This window comes from Elephas maximus, chromosome 10 (genome assembly GCF_024166365.1).
Source record: "Elephas maximus indicus isolate mEleMax1 chromosome 10, mEleMax1 primary haplotype, whole genome shotgun sequence".
In the NCBI taxonomy this organism is placed as follows: Eukaryota; Metazoa; Chordata; class Mammalia; order Proboscidea; family Elephantidae; genus Elephas; species Elephas maximus.
In genome coordinates this window covers 5,157,127-5,180,167 of record NC_064828.1, presented here as the reverse complement: position 1 = coordinate 5,180,167, position 23,041 = coordinate 5,157,127, and the positions used below count along the sequence as shown (strand labels likewise).

The window sequence follows — 23,041 nt, the reverse complement described above, 5'->3', positions numbered from 1 at the left end:
CTCTTTCCCCAGGAGGATGTAGAAGTCAGTCGAGAGGGAGAGGTAAAGCCAGCAACCCAAGGAGACCAGAGACCAGAGAGGGACTCAGAAAGAGGAAGTGCCAAATGCCTGCAGAAGAGACGCTGATGATCAGTGACAGATGAGGAAGTTGTGCAGCCCAGACTCAAACTAAACTTAACCAAAAACATCCAGTTTAATTGTTCTGTTTTGAGGCAGAAAACGGATTCAAGTTCAGTTTTAGAAAATTTAACAAGTTTTTGCTTTTGCATGCCAGAGTGTACTCTGGACTGTGAAAGCCATACCTGCTATATAAGCTAGATGGAAACCCTGGTGGCGTAGTGGTTAAGAGCTACCTACGGCTGCTAACTAAAAGGTTGGCAGTTTGTATCCATCAGGTGCTCCTTAGAAACTGTATGGGCCAGTTCTACTCTGTCCTATAGAGTCGCTATGAGTAGAAATCAACTCGACGGCAACGGGTTTGGCTTGGTTTTGGCTTACGAGCTCGAAATGACACAGCATCCTTCCATTTGTCTTCTTCACACCCAATCAAATTCCAGGTCTTATCCTTTCTACCTCCAAACTAGTTGTCAATTTCATCCCACTCTTTCCTTCCGACCTGTCACAGCCTTGCTGCCTAAATTCAACCCTCATCATCTCTAAACTCTGCTATTTCAACAGCCTCTGGATTCATCTCCTTGTCCCATTCACTCATTGTCCCATCCAAACATGATCCATCCATCCTGCCACTAGAGCGTTATTTCTAAAATGCAAAATTGAACACTTCACTCTTCTGCTTAGAAGCCACCCATATCTACCCCATACCGTCAGGATAAAGTCTAATCATGTTGTCTTGTAAATCAATCAATGTGTCTCCAATGTTATCTCTAAAATACCACCTTCACCCTTAGCTTTATTATGCACCCTAGCTACAACTTGGAATATTGTTCCTGGAATATAACATGATTTTTTTTTTCATGTTTCTATGCATTTGTATTCCTGTTTGATCAACCTGCAGTATCTCTATCCACTGTAGCCAATTGAGAAGATGGATTCATAGAGGTTATAATAGGGGCCAACATGCTATTTTCAATATCTTAAGAAGCTTAGAGAAAAATGCAGATTTGCCTATGATATGAATGCATAGACTCACTAATGTTATTTTTGTTTTGTGTTACTTTTGGCTACCATTACATCAACGTGGTGTGGGAAACTGCTATAGTATGCTGGTTAGAAGCTATGACTGGGAACTGTATATGTCTTTGCCCAATAAAAACTGGGAAATCTAGTGAATTATTATTGGTATAATTTTATTATTATAATTTGCATAATTTTAATGAGGGACTCCATAGGGCCTTTGAGTAGATATTAACAAAAGTAGTCCTCGTTGGTGGAAAGATTTGGAAAAACGACTGAAAGAGGGAAGGGGAATGGGAGGAAACAGAGAAAGGAAAAGGCGGAAGATGGAAGGATGCTCACTGAACAGCCACAAAGCTTGACATTATCTCATTTAATCTTCAAAATAAAATATGCAAGATATTTTTATCCCCATCCCCAGATAAGGAAACCAAGCAGAGAGAGGCTAAAGAACATATTAAAAGTCACTCAGCCAGCCAGCGAACGTGGAGCTGGGATTCCAGCTCAGACAGATCCAGCTAATACGAAGTGTCCCCTTCTTCTTATATCTGGCTGTCTCCCGTGAGATGTATTTTGACTCCAGTTGCTAATTCAGTGTCAGACGACTCTCAAGTGAAGTTGTAAGATGCCTCAACAAATATCTTTTTTAGATTAATTATTTAAAGGGAGTAAGAAGACATCTAAAATGTGTTTAGGGAGGCACACAGCAAGTGATTAAGTGTACAGGCTCGGGAGTCACACTACCTAGATTCAAATCCTAGCTGAAGCACTGACTAGCTGTGAAAGTTTGGTCAAATTTCTTAACCTATATTTGCCTCAATTTCCTAACCTATAAAGGGAAAATGATGGTATCTAGTATTGGGTGGCTTTGAGAATTAAATGAGACATGGAGACTACTTACAATAGTGTCTCAGAGACTGTCCTGGAGAATTTAGCAATAGGTTTATTAGAATCTAAATCTAACATCTATCTTCCTTCAGCAAGTGTCAAATTCCCCAAAATATAAAAGGTCATCTAAAGAAGGAGGTTTTTTAAAACCTGTTTATAAGACATGGTAAAGTTGAAAGATTTGATCTGGAAATATCAATAGGTGGCATTGACATTAAATATTTCCTTTCAGGAACATAAGTACCTGTGGTATAAAAGATGAAGACACATTAAGGAAGCCCATAATGCTCTATTGTTGTGTTGAAGGAAGGTTAGCCCTATTTTAGAATGTAACAAGCATTCTAAGTTTGCCTTCAAGTCAAAAATCTGCTTGGCCAGACCCAAAGTGGATTGAGGTTAGAGAAGCTACTATAGGCAACAACATGTAAAAATTATTGTAATACAGCAATTTAAGAACTGCTAGGGAAATAATTACGTGGAATTTTAAATATGTTTTCCTCTAAATGAAGTAACAGAAAATAAAGAGATAAAACAAACTAGGATATTTTAAGAAACATTATTTCTCAAAATCTAATGTTTGTCCACTTCTACGTTCAATTTGGGCACTTACATATTTATATATCCCCACACATCCATCAGTTTGTCATACTGCGGTGGCTTTCATGTTGCTGTGATACTGGAAGCTATGCCACTGGTATTTCAAATACCAGCAGGGTCACCCATGGTGGACAGGTTTCAGTGGAGCTTCCAGACTAATACAGGCTAGGAAGAAGGATCTGGCAGTCTGCTTCTGAGAAAACTGGCCAGTGAAAACTTTGTGACTAGCAGCAGAACATTGTCTGCTATAGTGCCAGAAGATGAGCCCCTCAGGTTGGAAGGCCCTGGGGAAGAGCTGCCTCCTCAAAGTATTTGCCAATTTTCATTTGCTGATGTGGCACAACTCAAAATGAGAAGAAACAGCTGCAAATAACCATTAATAATCAGAACATGGAATGCATGAAGTATGAATTTAGGAAAATTGGAAGTCATCAAAAATTAAATGGAATGCATAAACATTGATATCCTAGGCATTAGTGAACTGAAATGGACAGTATTGGCCATCTTGAATCAGATAATAATATGGTCTATGTCTTAGGCTGGGTTCTCTAGAGAAGCAAAATCAACAAAGCGTATAAATATATATAGAGAGAGATTCATATCAAAGAAATGGCTCAGGCAGTTGTAGAAGCTGAGATGTCCCAAGTCCATGGATCAGGACAGAGGTTTCTCTTGATTCACATAGCCAAGGACACAGTGCAGGCAAAAGCCAGAACATCCGCTTATATTTGGATGTAGGCCACATGCCCAAGGAAACTCCCTTTCACCTGATTGGCTACACACAGCAGATGCCATCATGGGGGTGATCACATGTCAAATCTCAACAGGGAAGTGATCACAACATTAAACTACTGCCAAAACACTGAGAATCGTGGCCCAGCCAAGTTGACACACAATCTTAACCATCACAGTCTACAGAGCCAACAGAGAAAGTCTTCCCGTGGAGCTGGCACCCTGACTTTGGACTTTTAGCCTACTAGACTTTTTTTTAGACTGTGAGAGAATAAATTTCTCTTTGTTAAAGCCACCTACTTGCAATATTTCTGTTACTTAGTTACCAGGTGACTAAGACAGTGGTGCAAACAGATTAGCACTTAGCTACTAGCCAAAAGGTTGGTCGTTCAAACCTATCCACAGGCACATGGAAAGAAAGGCCTGGCTATCTACTTCCATAGGTCACAGCATGAAAATCCTATGGAGTGCAGTTCTACTCTGACACACATGGGGTCCCCATGAGTTAGAATGGCAACTGGCTTGTTCTTTGTTTTATATTTATATACATTGTTATTTACACAGCACATACCAGTATCATGCAACCCTTACACAAATATCACATGATTCTGTTTCTCATAAGCATTGTATATCCGGACTCAGTCACACCTGTGTCAAAATATCAACTTTCTTCAGTGCTGAAAGAATCTGTTTCAAATTTACATGCTACCGACTTTGTGTTTTCCAAATTTTCTGATCATAAGCTTCATCTAGGTGCTTATTAAAATACATATTCCCCGGAAGGGAAAGAAGCCCCAGATAAGTAAAGCATTACTGAAAAAGAAGAACAAAATGCGAGGCCTTACTTTACCTGATTTTAGAACATATTATACAGCCACAGTAGTCAAAACAGCCTGGTACTGGTACAACAACAGACACATAGACCAATGGAACAGAATTGAGAACCCAGATATAAATCCATCCACATATGAGCAGCTGATATTTGACAAAGGCCCAGTGTCAGTTAATTGGGGAAAAGATAGTCTTTTTAACAACTGGTGCTGGAATAACTGGATATCCATCTGCATAAAAATGAAACAGGACCCATACCTCACACCACGCACAAAAACTAAACATAAAGTCTAAAATGAGAAACATCATGGAAGAAAAAATAGGAACAATGTTAGGGAGCCCTAATACAAGGTATAAACAGAATACAAAACACTACTAAAAATTACGAAGAGAAACCAGATAACTGGGAGCTTCTAAAAATCAAACACCTATGCTCACCTGAAGACTTCACCAAAAGAGTAAAAAGACCACCTACAGACTGGAAAAAAAATTTCAGCTACGACATCTCCGACCAGCCCCCGATCGCTAAAATCGACATGATTCTGCTAAAACTCAACCACAAAAAGACAAACAACCCAATTAAAAATTGGGCAAAGGATATGAACAGGCACTTCACTAAAGAAGACATTCAGGTGGCTAACAGATACATGAGGAAATGCTCTCAATCATTAGCCATTAGAGAAATGCAAATTAAAACTACGATGAGATTCCATCTCACTCCAACAAGGCTGGCATTAATCCAAAAAACACAAAATAATAAATGTTGGAGAGGCTGTGCAGAGATTGGAACACTTCTACACTGCTGGTGGGAATATAAAATGGTACAACCACTTTGGAAATCAATCTGGCATTTCCTTAAAAAGCTAGAAATAGAACTACCATACGACCCAGCATCCCACTCCTTGGAATATATCCTGGAGAAATAAAAGCCTTTACACGAACAGATATATGCACACCCATGTTATTGCAGCACTGTTTACAATAGCAAAAAGAAGGAAGCTACCAAAGTGTCCAAAAACAGAAGAATGAATAAATAAATTATGGTGTATTCACACAATGGAATACTACACATCAATAAAGAACAGTGAGGAATCTGTGAAACAGTTCATAACATGGAGGAACCTGGAAGGCATTAGAGCTGAGTGAAATTAGTCAGTTGCAAAAGGACAAATATCGTATAAGACCACTATTATAAGATCTTGAGAAATAGTTTAAACTGAGAAGAACACATTCTTTTGTGGTTATGAGAGGGGGGAGGGAGGGAGGGTGGGGGAGCATTATTTCCTAATTAGATTGTAGGTAAAAACTACTTTAGATGAAGGGAAGGACAACACTTAATTACAGGGGAGGTCAGCACAACTGGACTAAACCAAAAGCAGTTTCCTAAATAAACTGAATGCTTCGAAGGTCAGCGATGCGGGGGCAGGGGTTTGGGTACTATGGTTTCAGGGGACATCTAAGTCAATTGGCAAAATAAAATCTATTAAGAAAACATTCTGCATCCCACTTTGAAGAGTGGTGTCTGGGGTCTTAAATGCTAGCAAGCGGCCATCTAAGATGCATCAATGAGTCTCAACCTACCTGAATCAAAGGAGAATGAAGAACACCAAGGTCACAAGGTAATTATGAGCCCAAGAGACAGAAAGGGCTACATGAACTAGATACTACATCTTCCTGAGACCAGAAGAACTAGATGGTGCCCGGCCACAACCGATGACTGCCCTGACAGGGAACACAACGGAGAACCCCTGAGGGAGCAGGAGAACAGTGGGATGCAGACCCCAAATTCTCATAAAAAGACCATACTTAATGGTCTGACTGAGACTAGAAGGACCCTAGCGGTCATGGTCCCAAAACCTTTTGTTGGCCCAGGACAGGAACCGTTCCTGAAGCCAACTCGTCAGACATGGATTGGACTAGACAATGGGTTGGAGAGAGATGCTGATGAGGAGTGAGCTACTTGCATCAGGTGGACACTTGAGACTATGCTGGCATCTCCTGTCTGGAGGGGAAATGGGAGGGTAGAGGGGGTTAGAAACTGGCAAAATGGACATGAAAAGAGAGACTGGAAGGAGGGAGCAGGCTGACTCATTAAAAAAAAAAATTTTTTTTTTTAATTGGGAGTATGTAGTAAGGTTTTTTAGTAAGGTGTATGTAAGTTTATATGTGAGAGACTGACTTGATTTGTAAACTTTCACTTAACCCAGTGCCGTCGAGTCGATTCCGACTCAAAGTGAAAGTGAAACGGTAACTTTCACTTAAAGCACAATAAAAATTATTAAAAATACATATCCCCCAGCCCCATCCCCTGAAGGTACTTAATTTTTAGATCAGAATGAAGCTAGGGAATTGGTATTTTTAGAAGTGCCTTCAATGGTACTGATCGCTGATCACCATGTAAGAACAGCAGATACTCAATAATGTATAATTTTAGAAGATAACGTAAATGAAAAATGTTGAAGACCTGAACCCAATGAGTTATCTCTGATGTTAAACTTACCTTGGTTTGTCGTCAAAATGAATGGAAGCTTAGGAAACACAAAGAAAGAGCTCCGTACTAAGCTAGGACCATAGGACACTACAGACTACCTTTCTACTTTCTCAACTCTTCGATCTTCCTTTTTCCCTATCCTCTTCACTTCTTGTCTTTTCTCCTTCCTTTAGCACTTACCTGAGTTCCTCTCTAACTTCCACCATGGTGTTTCCTGCTATAACAAACACTTCATTCATGTCATCAGTCAGCACGTTGCAGGCATAACCAATGTTGATGGCAGTTTCTGATAAAAAATGAAGCACAAATGAGTTAGAATATTACTTAATAACGTAAGTATCTTTTTCATAAGTTTTAAAGCAATACTTGTAGTTCTTAATAGCCTATAAAAAAAATGCCAAACAGAGCATGATGGGCAATGAAAGGAAAGAGACCCAGAGGGAAATTCAAAGACTTGAGTTCTATGATCAAGTTCATCACTTGGTGAAGTAACAACGTCTATAGATCTGTCCTTCTCATCTACTTTCGAAAATCTCTTTTGATTCCCAAAATGTACTCATGAAAATATATTAAGATCTTACGATATAGTCAAATGCAGAAATATAAAATATTTTACCAGAAGTTTCAAATACTGCCTTTTGAAAGCTAAAATTATAAACTTAGCTAATGTTCAGTTCTGGTATGTAGAAAAATTAAGGCAAAAGCTCATAAAATAGACAATTGAATAAAAATGTTCCTCTAAATTTCTAAAGTTCTCCTGCATGCACCATTGCCATTAAACGAGCAGAAACTTGGGATTTGACTAACATCTCAATGATCACCCAGCATTGCTGATACTAGAGAACTGGAGAATCACATGATGTTAAACAGTTCCTCTTCTAATTTTACAGAAACGGATCCTAGGTTAGTTAGGTAACCCCTTCCATTTTCAGTAGTCATTAGGTTCTATCTAACTGTATGGAGTCACTAGACTCTAGTTAACTCTGTAGAGTCATTGGATATATCCTAAATCAAGGAAGTCAGTTAATAAAATCTCAGCATATCCTTTGTATTAAAAAAAAAAAAAAAAAAAAAACAACCCATTGCTGTTGAGTCAATTCCAACCCATAGCAACCCTATAGGAGAGAGTATAACTGCCCCATAGGGTTTCCAAGGACAAGCTGGTGGGTTTGAACTGACAACCTTTTAATTAGCAGCCAAGCTCTTAACCACAGTGCCACCAGGGCTCCACTCTTTGTATAATCTACAGAAATTGAAGCCAAATAATAGTAAACTTACAGATGCTTGCAATTAAGTGAACAGCTGTCCCCATTGATCAATATCAAATTCTAGGGAGTCTCTTACTAGTAACACCACTGGGCTCAACTCTCTACTGTTTATTTTTTGTAATCAGTGATTTGGAAGAAGATATAGACAACTGATTTATCACATCTAAATTCCCCAATGCACTTTTAAAAACACCTAACAGGTAGGTAGACTCTTAGAAGAATGTGTGTGCCAGTTAATTGAGTATTTTCAGTTTACTGATGGTCAAGCATAAAATAATTTTTGGTTTTCACCATTACTGCTAGCAACAGATCCACAAAGTATTGATTCCCTTTTTCCATTTTAGAAAACTTCGTATTCTGACCATAATAATTCTTTCTCTGGTAGCTTAGCATTTTTGTCATGATTGGAAGTGGGTCCATTCTCACTGTTTGTATGGGCAGTCCTGGAATTCAACTACTTTGCACTGGGACAGCTGTAGTGATTGTTAAAATACCAAAATATTTCCATACCAGCTGATAAACAGCCGCTGCCCTGAGCTTCTCCTAAGCCCTTCCTCCACCTTGGCCCCTCCTCCAAAATCTCCCAAACCTCCCTACCATCTAGAAACGAAAGACATGACCTAGAGGATTCCAGTGTCCTGCTTCAGTGCTGTACCAACACCTGTCCTCATTACGGGTGACATTCATATGGACCAGTTGTTAAACATTTTTAATACCATTATTCTCTAAAGGTATAACTATTACAGTTAAGAGAAACAGGCAATGAGGCTGACAGTCAACTGACCCTAGGGTATACTGTTGAAGGTATCTTGTTAGTTTGTCTTAGTTTTCTTTCTCAATAATAAATTCTTGCAATATATTAAATTTCTTTTTTGTATCTCAACTCTTTCCTATATGCAGGACTGAGCAAATATTTAATTAACTAAGCTTTTTGGTTAATTATAATTTTACCATAAAAGTTATTTTCCCCTTTTCAAAACATCATCGTAATTCATTTTCAAATTACCTTGTTTGTCTCCTGTTAGGATCCAAATCTTAATATTGGCTAGTGATAAGCTTGTAACTGTTTCGATAACACCCTCTTGTAACTTATCTTCTACAGCAGTGGCACCTAGTAGCTTCATTGAAAAACAGAGATTACCTTAATGTTAATGCATGCAAGCAACATTCATTACACCTATGGCTTTTAATCACAGAGTCAAGGAACATGGAATGAAGACAGAAATTATTATGCATTGATGTAGCAATCATTTCACTATGTGCAGAAATGGTCTGGAAAGGACCCCAAGAGGAGGTGCCCAAATCGAGCTAAGTGACTGGTACGCTAATTAACGACAGAGATCCTGGGAGTTAGAATATACATTATGGGGTGTAATATGCTCAGATAGCGTGTTAGTTTGCATGGTCAGAAGCTACTTAGCCCTGTAGGGACTTAAGAACCCCCAGCTGCTACCCTACATGTATCAACCATGGAGATCCAGAGAAAAGTCCTCACCCTATACACAGGAGGTTGATCACAACAACAACAACAAAAGCCATTCCCCAAACCACCAGATACCAAAAACAAAAACTTGAAGGCTTCTATGCTCTCATTTATCCAAAAATGAACAAGGCATCCTCCCTAATACCTCACAGTGGCTGAACAACCTGGACACGGGGGTGTCAAGGAAGAGTGGTTTCTAGAATAGACCACACTCTCAACAGCACAGCTATCAGCAGAATTAGAGCTAGAGTGCCACACTTCATGGCAATTTCTCTGCTTTCAAAAGGTGAGTCATAAAGCAGGAAAAAGAAATAAAACATCAAGGATATACTGGAGGCTGACAAAAAATAAGGAGTATGCTATTTTGTATTATTGGGGGCCCTTGCAATTGCATAAGCCAACACTAGTAAAATACACCTGTAAGCCTTCAAAGGCCACACACGGCAAATGGAAAGCCAACACATAAAGCATGAGTCAATGTTTGAAAGAGTAACATCTGCTGTGCGCAAGATGATTCAGCCCGTGGCTGATTCCAATGCTAGAGCTCTAAATATACACTATCCCTTTCCTAAACACGAACCATCACGTTTCTAAACTCATACCATCAAATCTCTTTCAATTTCTTCATAGAGCCCAGCTATTCGTTCATCTCTCTCATCTGTGGCAGCATTTGCGTCTTCAAGCAGCTTATACCACTCTTTAAAGTATTTGTCATCCAGATCTCTGTACGCAATGGCTAAGGTTCGGAGGCCTTCCCCTGCAAATTCCTGCCAGAGAAGACATAGACTTGGGAACAGTCAAAATACAATGACAGTAATAATAACAACAAGTTTTTTACTCAAATGCTTGACCATACTGGCCTCCAAACTTTCAGCTACTTGGAAATGGGAGGTAATGTTTGGATTTTGTGTTCTATTTCTACAGGGTTAAAATAGTCAAAGGAGCTAGACTTCTCACTAAAAAGGCAGCTGAAATGCCTGCTGAAGTGTTCTAATTGAGAGGTGATCCATGGTGGCGATGCCTTGAGATATTCATTTGAAGTTACATATATTGGGTTCCAACCTATTATTTGCCTGTAGGAAGTTCTCCTGGTCATGACAGGGGCCTGGCCTGTTTCATGGCCCATGACCCTCAGATTCTAGAGGAGAGGATAGAATGCTCAGAGAAGCCACAGCTCTCAGAACAAAAACAGGATACTCTCTCAAGGGAATGCAGCATGACATGTCACCAAAGTCTTGTCACATTCCCCTAGTAACATAATTACATCTAAATTGATTAAGTCCTGGCTGTGTGACTGGCACTGTTCTAAGCACTGTTCGTGAATTTCCTAATTAAAAAAAAAAAAAAAAAATTTTTTTTTTTTTCCTAATTTACCACAAATATATTACTGTGCTGAGGCACAGTTTGAGGAACTTGTATAAGGTCACCCATCTAGCAAGTTACAAAGCTGGGATTCAAGTTCAGATCTTTGACTACAGAGTCTGAGCTCTTAACATAGATTCTGCACCACAATTCTTATCCAGGCAGTGCCAGGGCATCAGGGAGGAAGAAAAGGCCACTAATAGTACAAAGACTATTGTGCTCATAAAAATTCTGAAAATTCTGTACACTGCTGGTACATCTGTTGAGGCACACAGTCTTTGCCTCCTGAAATCCAGCTTCACATTCTGAAGGTGACATGCCATTTCCCACCTTGAACTCCCACACCATGTTCTAATAAATCCCTTGTGGCATGTGTCACATTTTGTTTGTTTTTGTAGGTATTTGTACAGTTGTCTCATCATTCCTGATAGACTACAAACACTTAGGGGAAGAGATTGTGAGTTCCCCATCCTTGAACCCAGTACCACATATTGAGAAACCATGCATTTCTAAAAAAATTAATCTCTGCTGCATAGTGACATTCCTAATTTAAAAGCCAAATGAATATTCTGGAATCAGGCCACAATGTAAATTGCCTTGTTAGCGGTAAGGCTTTCCTGAAAAATCATCTAACAAAACACAATTTTTATTTGTATAGCCCTTTATGTTGTATTTCATAAAACTTCTATACTCATTATTTTGTCTGACAACTGAGGTAGAAGATAGATAAGGTGAGTTAAAGAAGATAAGGAAAGCATTTTTTTTTTATTAACTTTTATTAAGCTTCAAGTGAACGTTTACAAATCCAATCAGTCTGTCACATATAAGTTTACATACATCTTACTCCATACTCCCACTTGCTCTCCCCCTCTTGAGTCAGCCCTTTCAGTCTCTCCTTTCGTGACAATTTTGCCGGCTTCCCTCTCTCTCTATCCTCCCATCCCCCCTCCAGACAAGAGTTGCCAACACAATCTCAAGTGTCCACCTGATATAATTATCTCACTCTTCATCAGCGTCTCTCTCCCACCCACTGACCAGTCCCTTTCATGTCTGATGAGTTGTCTTTGGGGGTGGTTTCTATCCTGTGCCAACAGAAGGTCTGGGGACCATGGCCGCCGGGATACCTCTAGTCTCCGTCAAACCATTAAGTTTGGTCTTTTTATGAGAATTTGGGGTCTGCAACCCACTGATCTCCTGTTCCCTCAGGGGTCCTCTGCTGTGCTCCCTGTCAGGGCAGTCATCGATTGTGGCCAGGCACCAACTAGTTCTTCTGGTCTCAGGGTGATGTAGGTCTCTGGTTCATGTGGCCCTTTCTGTCTCTTGGGCTCTTAGAGGAAAGCATTTCTTAGAAGCAAATGGACTGTCCACAGAAAAATAGGACAGAATAAGTACACCTTTTTCCTGATTCCTTGGATAGGGCTTTTTCACAAAACCCTGTTATCTCCTTAACTCTAGATTCCTGAGATTGTCAGTGGATGGGCCACACCTGGACAGTGTCGTATCATTCATTCTGTGGTCTGATATAACCCTGTGCAGTACAGGAGACTGAGAGTCTTCAGGAGCTCAGCAGTAGTGGCCTTGCTGTTGGGCTTTGTCAGTTGGAGAGATGTCAATGCCTAGTCAAGTATATGTGTAACCCAGAACACTTACACGTACACTAAAGTAGATAACTGTCTGATAAGACTCTTTACGCAGTGAGTACCTGATAGACAGTTGGTAACTCAAAAGTTATATGGTTTTCTCCTCTGGCTTCTCAACATTATGTTTGTGAGATTCATCCATTTTTGCATATAGTTCTAATTCATTCATTCTCATTGCTATATATATTCTACTATGTGAATATACCATGATTTCTATTCATGATGGGCATTTGGGTAGTTTCCTTTTGGGGGTTATTATGAATATTGTGAATATTATTATGCTTAAATTTCTGGTGAATCTACACAGATATTTTCATGGGGTGTATACCTAACACTGGAATCCTGGGGTCATACGGTATTAATATATTTAGGTAAAAAAGATACTAAGCAAATAGATGTCCAAAGTGGTTGTCTCAGTTTGTATTCCCTCCAGCAGTATAGGAGAGTTTGGCTGTGTCATATCCTCACCAAAATTTGGTATTTTCTGTCCATATTGTATGATTACATTTAGTGGTATGCTGGTACCCCTGTTCTGGGGGGATGGAGGGGAGCCCTGTTTTATAGCATTTGTCAGTTTCAATGGTGTAGATACTTCCTCTATGATCAATTTTAAATTACCAATAGTCTAAGAAATTATTCACAAAGTTCTCTGATTTTTAAAAATTGGCTCTTATGAACTGGTATGAGCTACCTCAAGCATACTAATGATTCCATTTATAAAAAATTTAAAAACAGGCAAAATTAATCTATGGTATTAGAAGTCAAGATAAAGGTTACCCTTGCAGGGGGGAGGAGTGGCAAGAAAGGGACACAAAGGGTACTATGGGATTCTGGAATATTCTATCTCTTGATCATAGTGCTGGTTTACATGGATGTGTTTATTTTGTGTAGACTCATCAAGCTATGCACTGTTGGTTTGCATCCTTTTCTGAATATACTTCAATAAAGACGTTTAAAAGTTACATAGTACCCCAAGTGTCTATTTACCAGCTAAGCAAAATCTAGCATAAAAGAGAAAATGTTAGAGATGGATTTGGTGTGCTCAAACTCCTGTACATGGCTGGAAGAAAAGGCACCTTCAAAGTACTTCTACCAGCATAATGGAGACTTTTCTCCATTTGGGGTCAATATATTTTTAATCATCAAATTTTCAATTTTTAACAAAAAAATTCATTGGGGTTCTAGATATAAATTGGTAGACTGAGAACACACATCTCATTCCACTTCTTCTCAAAATTCCCTGAAACTAGAGAACAGATTTTAAGAATGAAGCCATAAATGATAAGAAAAAGTCAGCAAGGACCAGAAAGTTTGGGAGAGTTCGGAGATGATAAAGAGGTCAGATTGACAGAGATAACAGAGCAGAGAAAATTACTACCCAACATTTCAGAAAACAGTTGTCTTCTCGTGGGAGCACTGGATAATGTCCAAGTTTGGAAGCAACAAATACAAATAGTTGGAGCTGCTCCAGGAAAAAGCTACAATATAATTAACTAAATAACTGAACTTGGTACATCTGGGCCTGTCACACCTGTCCCACCTCTCCCTTCCCGTTTCTCAAATATTCAGGGTAAAAAGGCAAAGAGATGGATAATATGAGAAAAATGAAGTAGCATGTTGGGTCAATAAGGGAAATCAATTATTTATCTAACAGGAATTCTAGAAACAGAGAGAAGAGACAATGTAAGAGAGAAAATAATTTAAAAGACAACAGAATTTTTCTGTTTGTTCAAGAAAAGACTCATGTCTTTATACCAAAGGATCCACAAGAGTTCCGGGCAAGGTGAATGAAATGATTCCTGCACCTCCAGAGATCTTGGCAAACTTTCAGCATTCCAAGGCTAAAGAAAAAAAAAAAAATCCTTAAAAAATTCCAGAGAGAAAAGAGACTACCTACAAAGGAATGTGATTCAAACTAATATTAGACTTCTCACCAGCATCTCTCAATGCTTAGAAGACAAATGAGCAGTAACTTTAAAGTTCTAAGGGACAGTGATTAATCCAATGAATTCTATACAGTCAGAACATTAAATAAATATAAAGTCAAAACAAGAACACTTTGGGATTTACAAGGACTCAGAAAGTTTACCACCTATAAATCCTCCTTGGAAGAACTACTCAAGGATGTGCTACAGTAAAATGAAAAAGGAATATAAGACAGCACATAACATGAGAGAAAACCAACAACAGTAGCTGAGTATCACTTAGAAGAAACAAAGAAACTAAAGATAAAGTAGAAGAAAATTCATTGGCCATGACATATGGAAAAATTTTCTTGAGATTATAGAGGTTAAGCAACAGAATTATATTTCACCTTTGTGGATTCAGTCATGTGATTGTTCTTCAGTGGACAATACTGATACAATCACAATTGCATAAATGTTATTTTTACTGGATATACACATTAGAATTAACCTGTAAACAAAGTAATGAAGACTTGATTTTAGCTACAGAATAGAATGTAAATGTTATAAGCTTTGACAAAGTAAAAATAATATAAAGATAAAAAGTGAGAAGCGTAGGGAGTGGGTAAATGGGAGAAAGTGTCACTGTGCTAATTACATGTCCTTCACAGTGGAGAATCAACAAATACTATCTCATTTTGATAAATCACAGAAATATTTACAAGTGAAATAAAATTATGCCTGGAATTTGCTTTAAAATATTTCTGTAAAAAATAAGTTCCTGGCCAACTGACTGGAAGAGATCCATACTTATACCAATTCCCAAGAAAGGTGATCCAACTAAATGTGGAAATTATAGAACAATATCATTAATATCACACGCAAGCAAAATTTTGCTGAAGATCATTCAAAAATGGCTGCAGCAGCATATCAACAGGGAACTGCCAAAAATTCAGGCCGGTTTCAGAAGAGGACGTGGAACCAGCGATATCATTGCTCATGCCAGATGGGTTCTGGCTGAAAGCAGAGAATACCAGAAGGATGTTTACCTGTGTTTTATTGACTATGCAAAGGCATTCGACTGTGTGGATCATAACAAACTATGGATAACATTGCAAAGATTAGGAATTCCAGAACACTTAATTGTGCTCATGAGGAACCTGTACATAGATCAAGAGGCAGTTGTTCGGACAGAACAAGGGGATACTGATTGGATTGAAGTCAGGAAAGGTGTACATAAGGGTTGTATTATTTCACCATACCTATTCAATCTGTATACTGAGCAAATAATCCAAGAAGCTGGTCTAAATGAAGAAGAACGGGACATCATCATTGGAGGAAGACTCATTAACAACCTGTGTTATGCAGATGACACAACCTTACTTGCCGAAAATGAAAAGGACTTGAAGCACTTACTAATGAAGATCAAAGACCACAGCCTTCAGTATGGATTGCACCTCAACATAAAGAAAGCAAAAATCCTCACAACTGGACCAATGAGCAACATCATGATAAATGGATTAAAGATTGAAGTTGTCAAGGATTTCATTTCACTTGGATCCACAATCAACAGCCGTGGAAGCAGCAGTCTAGAAATCAAAAGACGCGTTGCATTGGGCAAATCTGCTGCCAAAGACCTCTTTAAAGTGTTGAAAAGCAAAGATGTCACCTTGAAGACTAAGATGCACCTGACCCAAGCCATAGTATTTTCAATAGCATCATATGCATGTGAAAGCTGGACAATCAATAAGGAAGACCAGAGAAGAATTGATGCCTTTGAATTGTGGTGTTGGTGAAGAATATTGAATATACCATGGACTGCCAAAAGAACAAACAAATCTGTCTTAGAACAAGTACAACTAGGGTGCTCCTTAGAAGCAAGGATGGCGAGACTGTCTTACATACTTTGGACATGTTTTCAGGAGGGATCAGTCCCTGGAGAAGGACATCATGCTTGGCAAAGTACAGGGTCAGCGGAAAAGAGGAAGTCACTCAACGAGGTGGATTGACACAGTGGCTGCAACAATGAACTCAAGCATAACGACGATTGTAAGGATGGCACAGGACCGGGCAGTGTTTTGTTCTGTTGTGCATAGTGTCACTATGAGTTGGAACCGACTTGACGGCACCTAATGACAACAACAACAACAACAGATGGGATTAGATGAAACAGGATTGGCAAAATGTGGACAATTGTTGAAGCTGCGTGGTATGTATGTCTCCTTTTATATCTGCTTGAAATTTTTTTATGAACAAGTTAAAATTAAAAATAGTTGAGTAAATAAATGTTAGATTATAGAAATTTAAGCATATTATTCAAGGTTATAACAGTAACTTAAGAGAAAAAAGGAGATAGAGAAAGAGAAGCTAATATAAGTGGTTGCTTCTAGGAAGCAGGGCCAGAAGTGCAAGTTGATTTTTACTTTTTGTTCTAGATTCTTCTGTATAATTTCTTAATTTTTGCTGTATGAGTTTTTTATATAATTTTTGTTGTGCTTTAAGTGAAAGTTTACAAATCAAGCCAGTCTCTCACACAAAAACCCATATACACCTTGCTACACACTCCCAATTACTCTCCCCCTAATGAGACAAAAAAAAAAAAAAAAATTTTTTTTTTTTTTTTTTTAATAAGACAGCCCGCTCTCTCCCTCCACCTTCTTTTTCGTGTCCATTTCGCCAGCTTCTAACCCCCTCCACCCTCTCATCTCCCCTCCAGGCAGGAGATGCCAACATAGTCTCAAGTGTCCACCTGATCCAAGAAGCTCACTCCTCACCAGCATCCCTCTCCAACTCATTGTCCAGTCCAATCCATGTCTGAAGAGTTGGCTTCAGGAACGGTTCCTGTCCTGGGCCAACAGAAAGTCTGGGGGCCATGACCACCGGGGTCCTTCTAGTCTCAGTCAGACCATTCAGTCTGGTCTTATGAGAATCTGGGGTCTGCATCCCACTGCTCTCCTGCTGCCTCAGGGGTTCTCTGTTGTGTTCCCTGTCAGGGCAGTCATCGATTGTAGCCAGGTACCGTCTAGTTCTTCTAGTCTCAGGATGATGTAGACTCTGGTTCTATATGAGTTTTAATAATAAAAAATTGTTTGAAAATTGTGTCATGGAGCTAATATTTAATCATTGGTCAAATTGATTAAGGGACCATACTTCTTTGCTGTTGTTGTTGTGTGCCATTGAGCTGATTCTGACTCATAACAACCCTATAGAACAGAGTAGAACTGCCCCATAGGATTTTCTAGGCTTTTTAATCTTTACAGGAGCTGATTGCCAGGTCTTTTCTCCCACAGAGCAGCTGGTGGTTTCAACTGTTGACTTTTTGGTTAACAGTTGAGTGCTAAACCATTGCACCACCAGGGCTCCCTATTTCTCCTTTAGTGTCTCAATAAACTGACAATCTTAAAAAATACCTCTGGTGCTTTATCCTTCTAATAGGAAAAAAAAAGTAGACTGTACTTGCTAAGTCTCTCACACAACCACAATAGCTAGAAATATGTGTAGATTATTTGGGGAAAACACTAAAAACTCCCCCTTTACCTATGCCTCCAGCGGTCATTTTATAGGCCTCTGTGCTCTCAATGTTTTTACAGCCACATCTGCTCCTTGGGACTTTGCCATTGTGTCTCCTCTGTTGCCCTTTGGCTTATTGTACGGACATAGGTTTGTGATCAGGTACAAGTTAAACCATGACACATTTTAATTAGGTAAATGGCAAGAAAATTCATCGTACACTGCAATGATATGGTTTAGCCTGGGGGGGGGTCATAAGAAAATTTATCCAAAATTATCTCTTAGGCAGTTGGTAGCACTTTGGATATTGCAATAATATTTTACAAACCCTGCCTTCCAAGACCACTGCCAGGTCCCCTATTGATCTGAAACTCTAGTTACTCCTTTGTACCAATCTTTTGTCCTCTTAATTACACAAATACATTTTTGCCTTTAACTTGTAGCTCCCCTGGGCATTACTAGTGGCTTCTTCTCTGTGCCATACAATGAATCAGTTCTCAGAAGACATTACAAAAGGGGGCAGATGATTTGAGTTATTTAATTACTGCATGAAACACAAGTTTAATCCTAAATAAGCATTTGAGCAAGGTCTTTTCCTATCATTAAATTATTCGAAATCAATAATCGAATACAAATTTAAAACCTCAGAATCTAGAGACCAAAAAAAAAAGGTGAACAAAACAAAGGGCAAGGCAAATTGACATTCACTGGGGGAAAAAAAAAAAAAATTTTTTTTTTTTTTTTTGCATAGAAATGTAAAAAGACAAAGTTAGGTTTCCTACACTTTTAAGAAGAAAGAAGAATATGTGAAAATTCAGGGTCTTCGTATTTAAGCAATGGCAAACATCAGATACTTATGATTCCAATGTTGTTTTCATTAAAAAAAAGAAAATTAAAAAAAGACCATGTAGGCCTTCTGGAACAGATTAACAGAAAATCAAGAATTCTCTATTGGAAAGACAAAAATAATAGCTATATTTGTAACCAATATTACTAAACCATCATTCTTTAAACTTAAACTCAGGCAGAGAGTTTTTTTATTTTATTTGTTTGCTTGTGTTTTAAAGATTCAGAGGATGTTTTGTATTAAATATAGGGCCTGCCAAAGAACATGAATCCTCAATAATTTTTTAAAGGAAAGAAACTTATAAGGAAATGAGAGTTTTGACCAGTTGCCCTTAAAGTTCATATGGGGTTAAACAGAACCTCAAGCAAATATTACAGAGATATATGAATCACAGGTTTAAAATAGGTAATTTTCATATTTAATTCAGAGTCTCTTACTCTTTTGAAAAAAAAAAATAGTGCCAAAGATCACCCCCTGCTCCTTTCAGACTACGTAAGTTAAGGCTGTATAAGTTTGACAGTTTCAACCTATTGCCTGGGACACAAGGGTCTCATAATGATTTATGATCTGAATAAAAGGACTCTTGGAGGAACAAGTTGGCTTGAGACTATTTTCCCCTAACTTCCTCAACAGAACCCTAAGTTATGAAGGAATGAGGCCAAGATGGCAGAATAGTCAGAGCTTCCTGTCATCTGTCTTACAACAAAGACCCCCCAAAACAAGTGAATCAGATATATATGACAGTCTAGGAACCCTAATCATCAAAGACAAAGCTGAAGAATCAAGCTGAACAGCAGATGGAAGGAGATACAATTCAGTAACAGTGGAAACAGGGAATTACGGATTGCGGGATCACCAGCATCCTTTTCGCTGAATCTGCACAGCAAACATAGGCTGAGACAAGCAGCAACATCTCAAGCTGAAACCCACCCCATCTGGTGCAGCCGAACAGCAGCAAATCTGCACACACCTCCAGAGCCAAACAGGAGTGACACCAGACCTGTGAAAGTACAAGCTCCCAACCTACCACATGCCCTTCCCCCACCAGAGCTCCACAGCAGAGAAGCAATTCCTTCCCCCAGCCTTCCCCCTCCCAGCTTCCACATCAGTCCCTCGACATTCAACAACACCATGCCCTATAAGCCCAGAACTCTTTGCCAGGTCCAGAGGCACCAGCTCCTTTGCCCAGCCACTGGTGTAGGGGGTCCACAGACTTGCAGCACCCTTGACCCCTGCCCTTCGCTCCTACGCCTGTGCCTTGAAGGCCGATCCAAACACTGCATGCCTTCATGAGGAAAACACGGGCAGGGCATTCACCTGAAGCCCATTTTCACCTACAGCAGCCAAGTGGGAGCTACAGATTTGTGACGTTTAACACCATCCTACCCAGTAAAGCACCAGTAAAGAGACAGAGAGTGGCAGAGTAGATTAAAAAACATAAGCAATCTATATGCTGTCTACAAGAGACACACCTTTGACACAAAGACATAAACTAACTAAAACTCTAAAGGATGAAAAAATATATACCAAGCAAACAATAACCAAAAAAGAGCAGGAGTGGCAATATTAATCTGTGATAAAATAGACTTCAAAGTAAATTCCACCATAAAGGATAAGGTAGGACACTATATAATGATTAAAGGGTCAATACACTAGGAGGACACAACCATAATAAATATATATGCACCCAATGACAGGGCCTCAAAATACATAAAACAAACTCTAACACCATTGAAAAGAGAAATAGCTCCATAATAATAGTAGGAGTCTTCAACACACCACCTTTGGTGAAGGACAGAACATCTAGAAGGAAACTCAGTAAAGATACAGAAGATCTAAATGTCACAATCAAATAACTTGACCGCATAGACATATACAGGACATTCCACCCAACAGCAGCAGAGTATATATTGTTTTCCAATGTGCATGGAACATATTCCAGAATAGGCCACATCTTAGGCCACAAATTAAGCCTTAACAAAATTGAAAACATCGAAATAATACAAAGCATCTTCTCTGATCACAATGTCATAAAGCCAGAAATCATAACAGAAACACCAAGGAAAAAAAAATCAAATACATGAAAATTGAACAATACCTTGCTTAAGAACAACTGAGTAATAGAAGAAATCAAGGATGGAGTTCAAAAATTCATAGATTCACCTGAGAGTGAAAACCTCATACCAAAACCTTTGGGACAGCAAAGGCAGAACTCAGAGGTCCATTTATAGCAACAAACCCACACATCAAAAAAGAAGAAAGGGCCAAAATCAAAACATTAACCCTATAACTCAAACAAGCAGAGAGCAGTGAAAGGAGCCCTCAGGCACCAGAAGAAAGGAAATAACAAAGATTAGAGCAGAAGTAAATGAGAATAGAAAAACAATTGAAAGAATCAGCAAGACTGAAAATTGGTTCTTTGAAAATGTCAAAAAAACTGACAAACCATTGGCCAAACTGACAAAAGAAAAGCAAGAGAGGAAGCAAATAACCTGAATAGGAAATGACTCGGGTGATATCTCAACAGGTGCAACTGAAATAAGAAGTATCACAATAGAATTCTATGAAAAATTGTGCAACAAATTTGAAAACTTAGAGAAAAAACAAACAAAAAAACTCAGGCCTGGATGGCTTCACTGGAGAATTCTACCAAACTTTCAGAGAAGAGCTAATACCAATACTACCAAAGCTATTTCAGACCACAGAAAAGGAAGGAATACCCCCGAACTTATTCTATGAAGCTAGCGTAACCCTGATATCAAAGCCATACAAAGACACCACAACAAAAGAAAACTGCAGACCAGTATGCCTCATAAACATAGATGCAAAAATTCTAAGCAAAATTCTAGTCAATAGAATTCAACAGTACATCAAAAAATAAAATAATATATCATGACTAAGTGGGATTCATACCAGGTATGCAGGGATGGTTCAACATTAGAAAATCAATCAACGTGATCCACTACATAAATAAAAGAACCACATTATCTTATCAATCAGTGCAGAAAAGGCATTTGAAAAAGTCCAACACCTATTCCTGATAAAAACTCTCTGCAAAATATAAAAGACATTTATACAAAGCCAACAGCCAACATCATCCTAAATGGAGAGAAACTGAAAGCATTTTCCTTGAGAACGAGAACCAGAAAAGGATGCCCTTAATCTCTACTGTTATGCAACATTGTGCTGGAATTTCTGGCTAGAGCAATAAGGCAAGAAAAAGAAATAAAGGGCATCCAAATTGGAAAGGAGGAGGTAAAACTATGCATATTCACAGACGATATGATCTTATACATAGAAAACCCCAAAGCATCCACAAGAAAGCTACTGGAACTAATAGAAGATTTTAGCAGGATACAAGATTAACACACAAAAATCAATTGTGAATCTCTACACAGACAAAGAGAACTTCAAAAAGGAAATCACCAAATCAATACTATCTACAATAGCCACCAAGAAGATAAAATACTTAGGAATAAATCTAACCAGGGATGTAAAAGACCTATACAAAGAAAGCTACAAAATGCTCCTGCAAAAAACACCAGAAGAGAAACTAGATAAATGGGAGCTCCTAAAAATCAAATACGCTCATCAAAAGTCTTCACCAAAACAGAAAAGAGAGAACCTACAGACTGGGAAAAAAGAAAATTGATTACCACATATCCAACAAGTCAGCACAACTGGACCAGAGCAAAATCATGGAAGTTTCCTAGACACATCCAAACACTTTGAGGGACAGAGCAGCTGGAACTGGGGTCAACTGGATAACATAGTTCATAAAGAAATGGTCTACATCCCACTTTGGTGAGTAGTGTCTGGGGTCTTAAAAGTTTGCAAGCAGCCATCTAAGATACATCTATTGGTCCCATCCCGTCTGGAGCAAAGGAGAACGAAGAAAATCAAAGACACAAGGAAAATATTATCCCAAAGGACTAAATGACCACATGAACCAGAGACTCCATCAGCCTGAGAACGAGATGATACCTGCCTACCACCAATGACCACTCTGACAGGGATCACAATGGAGAGTCCCAGACAGAGTGGGAGAAAAATGTAGAACAGAATTCAAATTCACAAAAAAAGACCAGACTTACTGGTCTGACAGAGACTGGAGGAACCCCCGAAAATATGGCTCCTGGACACTCTGCTAACTCAAAACTGAAACCACTCCCAAAGCCTACTTTTCAGATAAAGATAAGACAGTTCTATAAAGCAAAAAATAACACATGCAAGGAACGTGCTTCTTAGCTCAACCAAGTATGAGAGAGCAAATGGGTGACTCCTGTCCAAAAGCAAAACCAAGAAGGAACAGGAACCGGTTGAATGGATAAGGGGAACCTGGGGTGGAAAGCGG

The 23,041-nt window shown here is 38.9% G+C and overlaps 1 protein-coding gene across 1 annotated transcript in view; it reads right to left on the bottom strand.

Moving 5' to 3' along the window:
• The window catches only part of ATP8B4 (ATPase phospholipid transporting 8B4 (putative)), a 370,299-nt gene that overhangs the window by 45,934 nt on the left and 301,324 nt on the right, over positions 1 to 23,041 (bottom strand). Inside the window, exons 19-21 of the mRNA XM_049897713.1 lie at positions 10,027 to 10,191; positions 8,948 to 9,059; positions 6,854 to 6,959 (exon numbers count right to left, since the gene is read on the bottom strand). Of these exons, the coding sequence (XP_049753670.1) occupies positions 6,854 to 6,959; positions 8,948 to 9,059; positions 10,027 to 10,191 (383 nt within the window). The remainder of the gene's footprint in view (positions 1 to 6,853; positions 6,960 to 8,947; positions 9,060 to 10,026; positions 10,192 to 23,041) is intronic.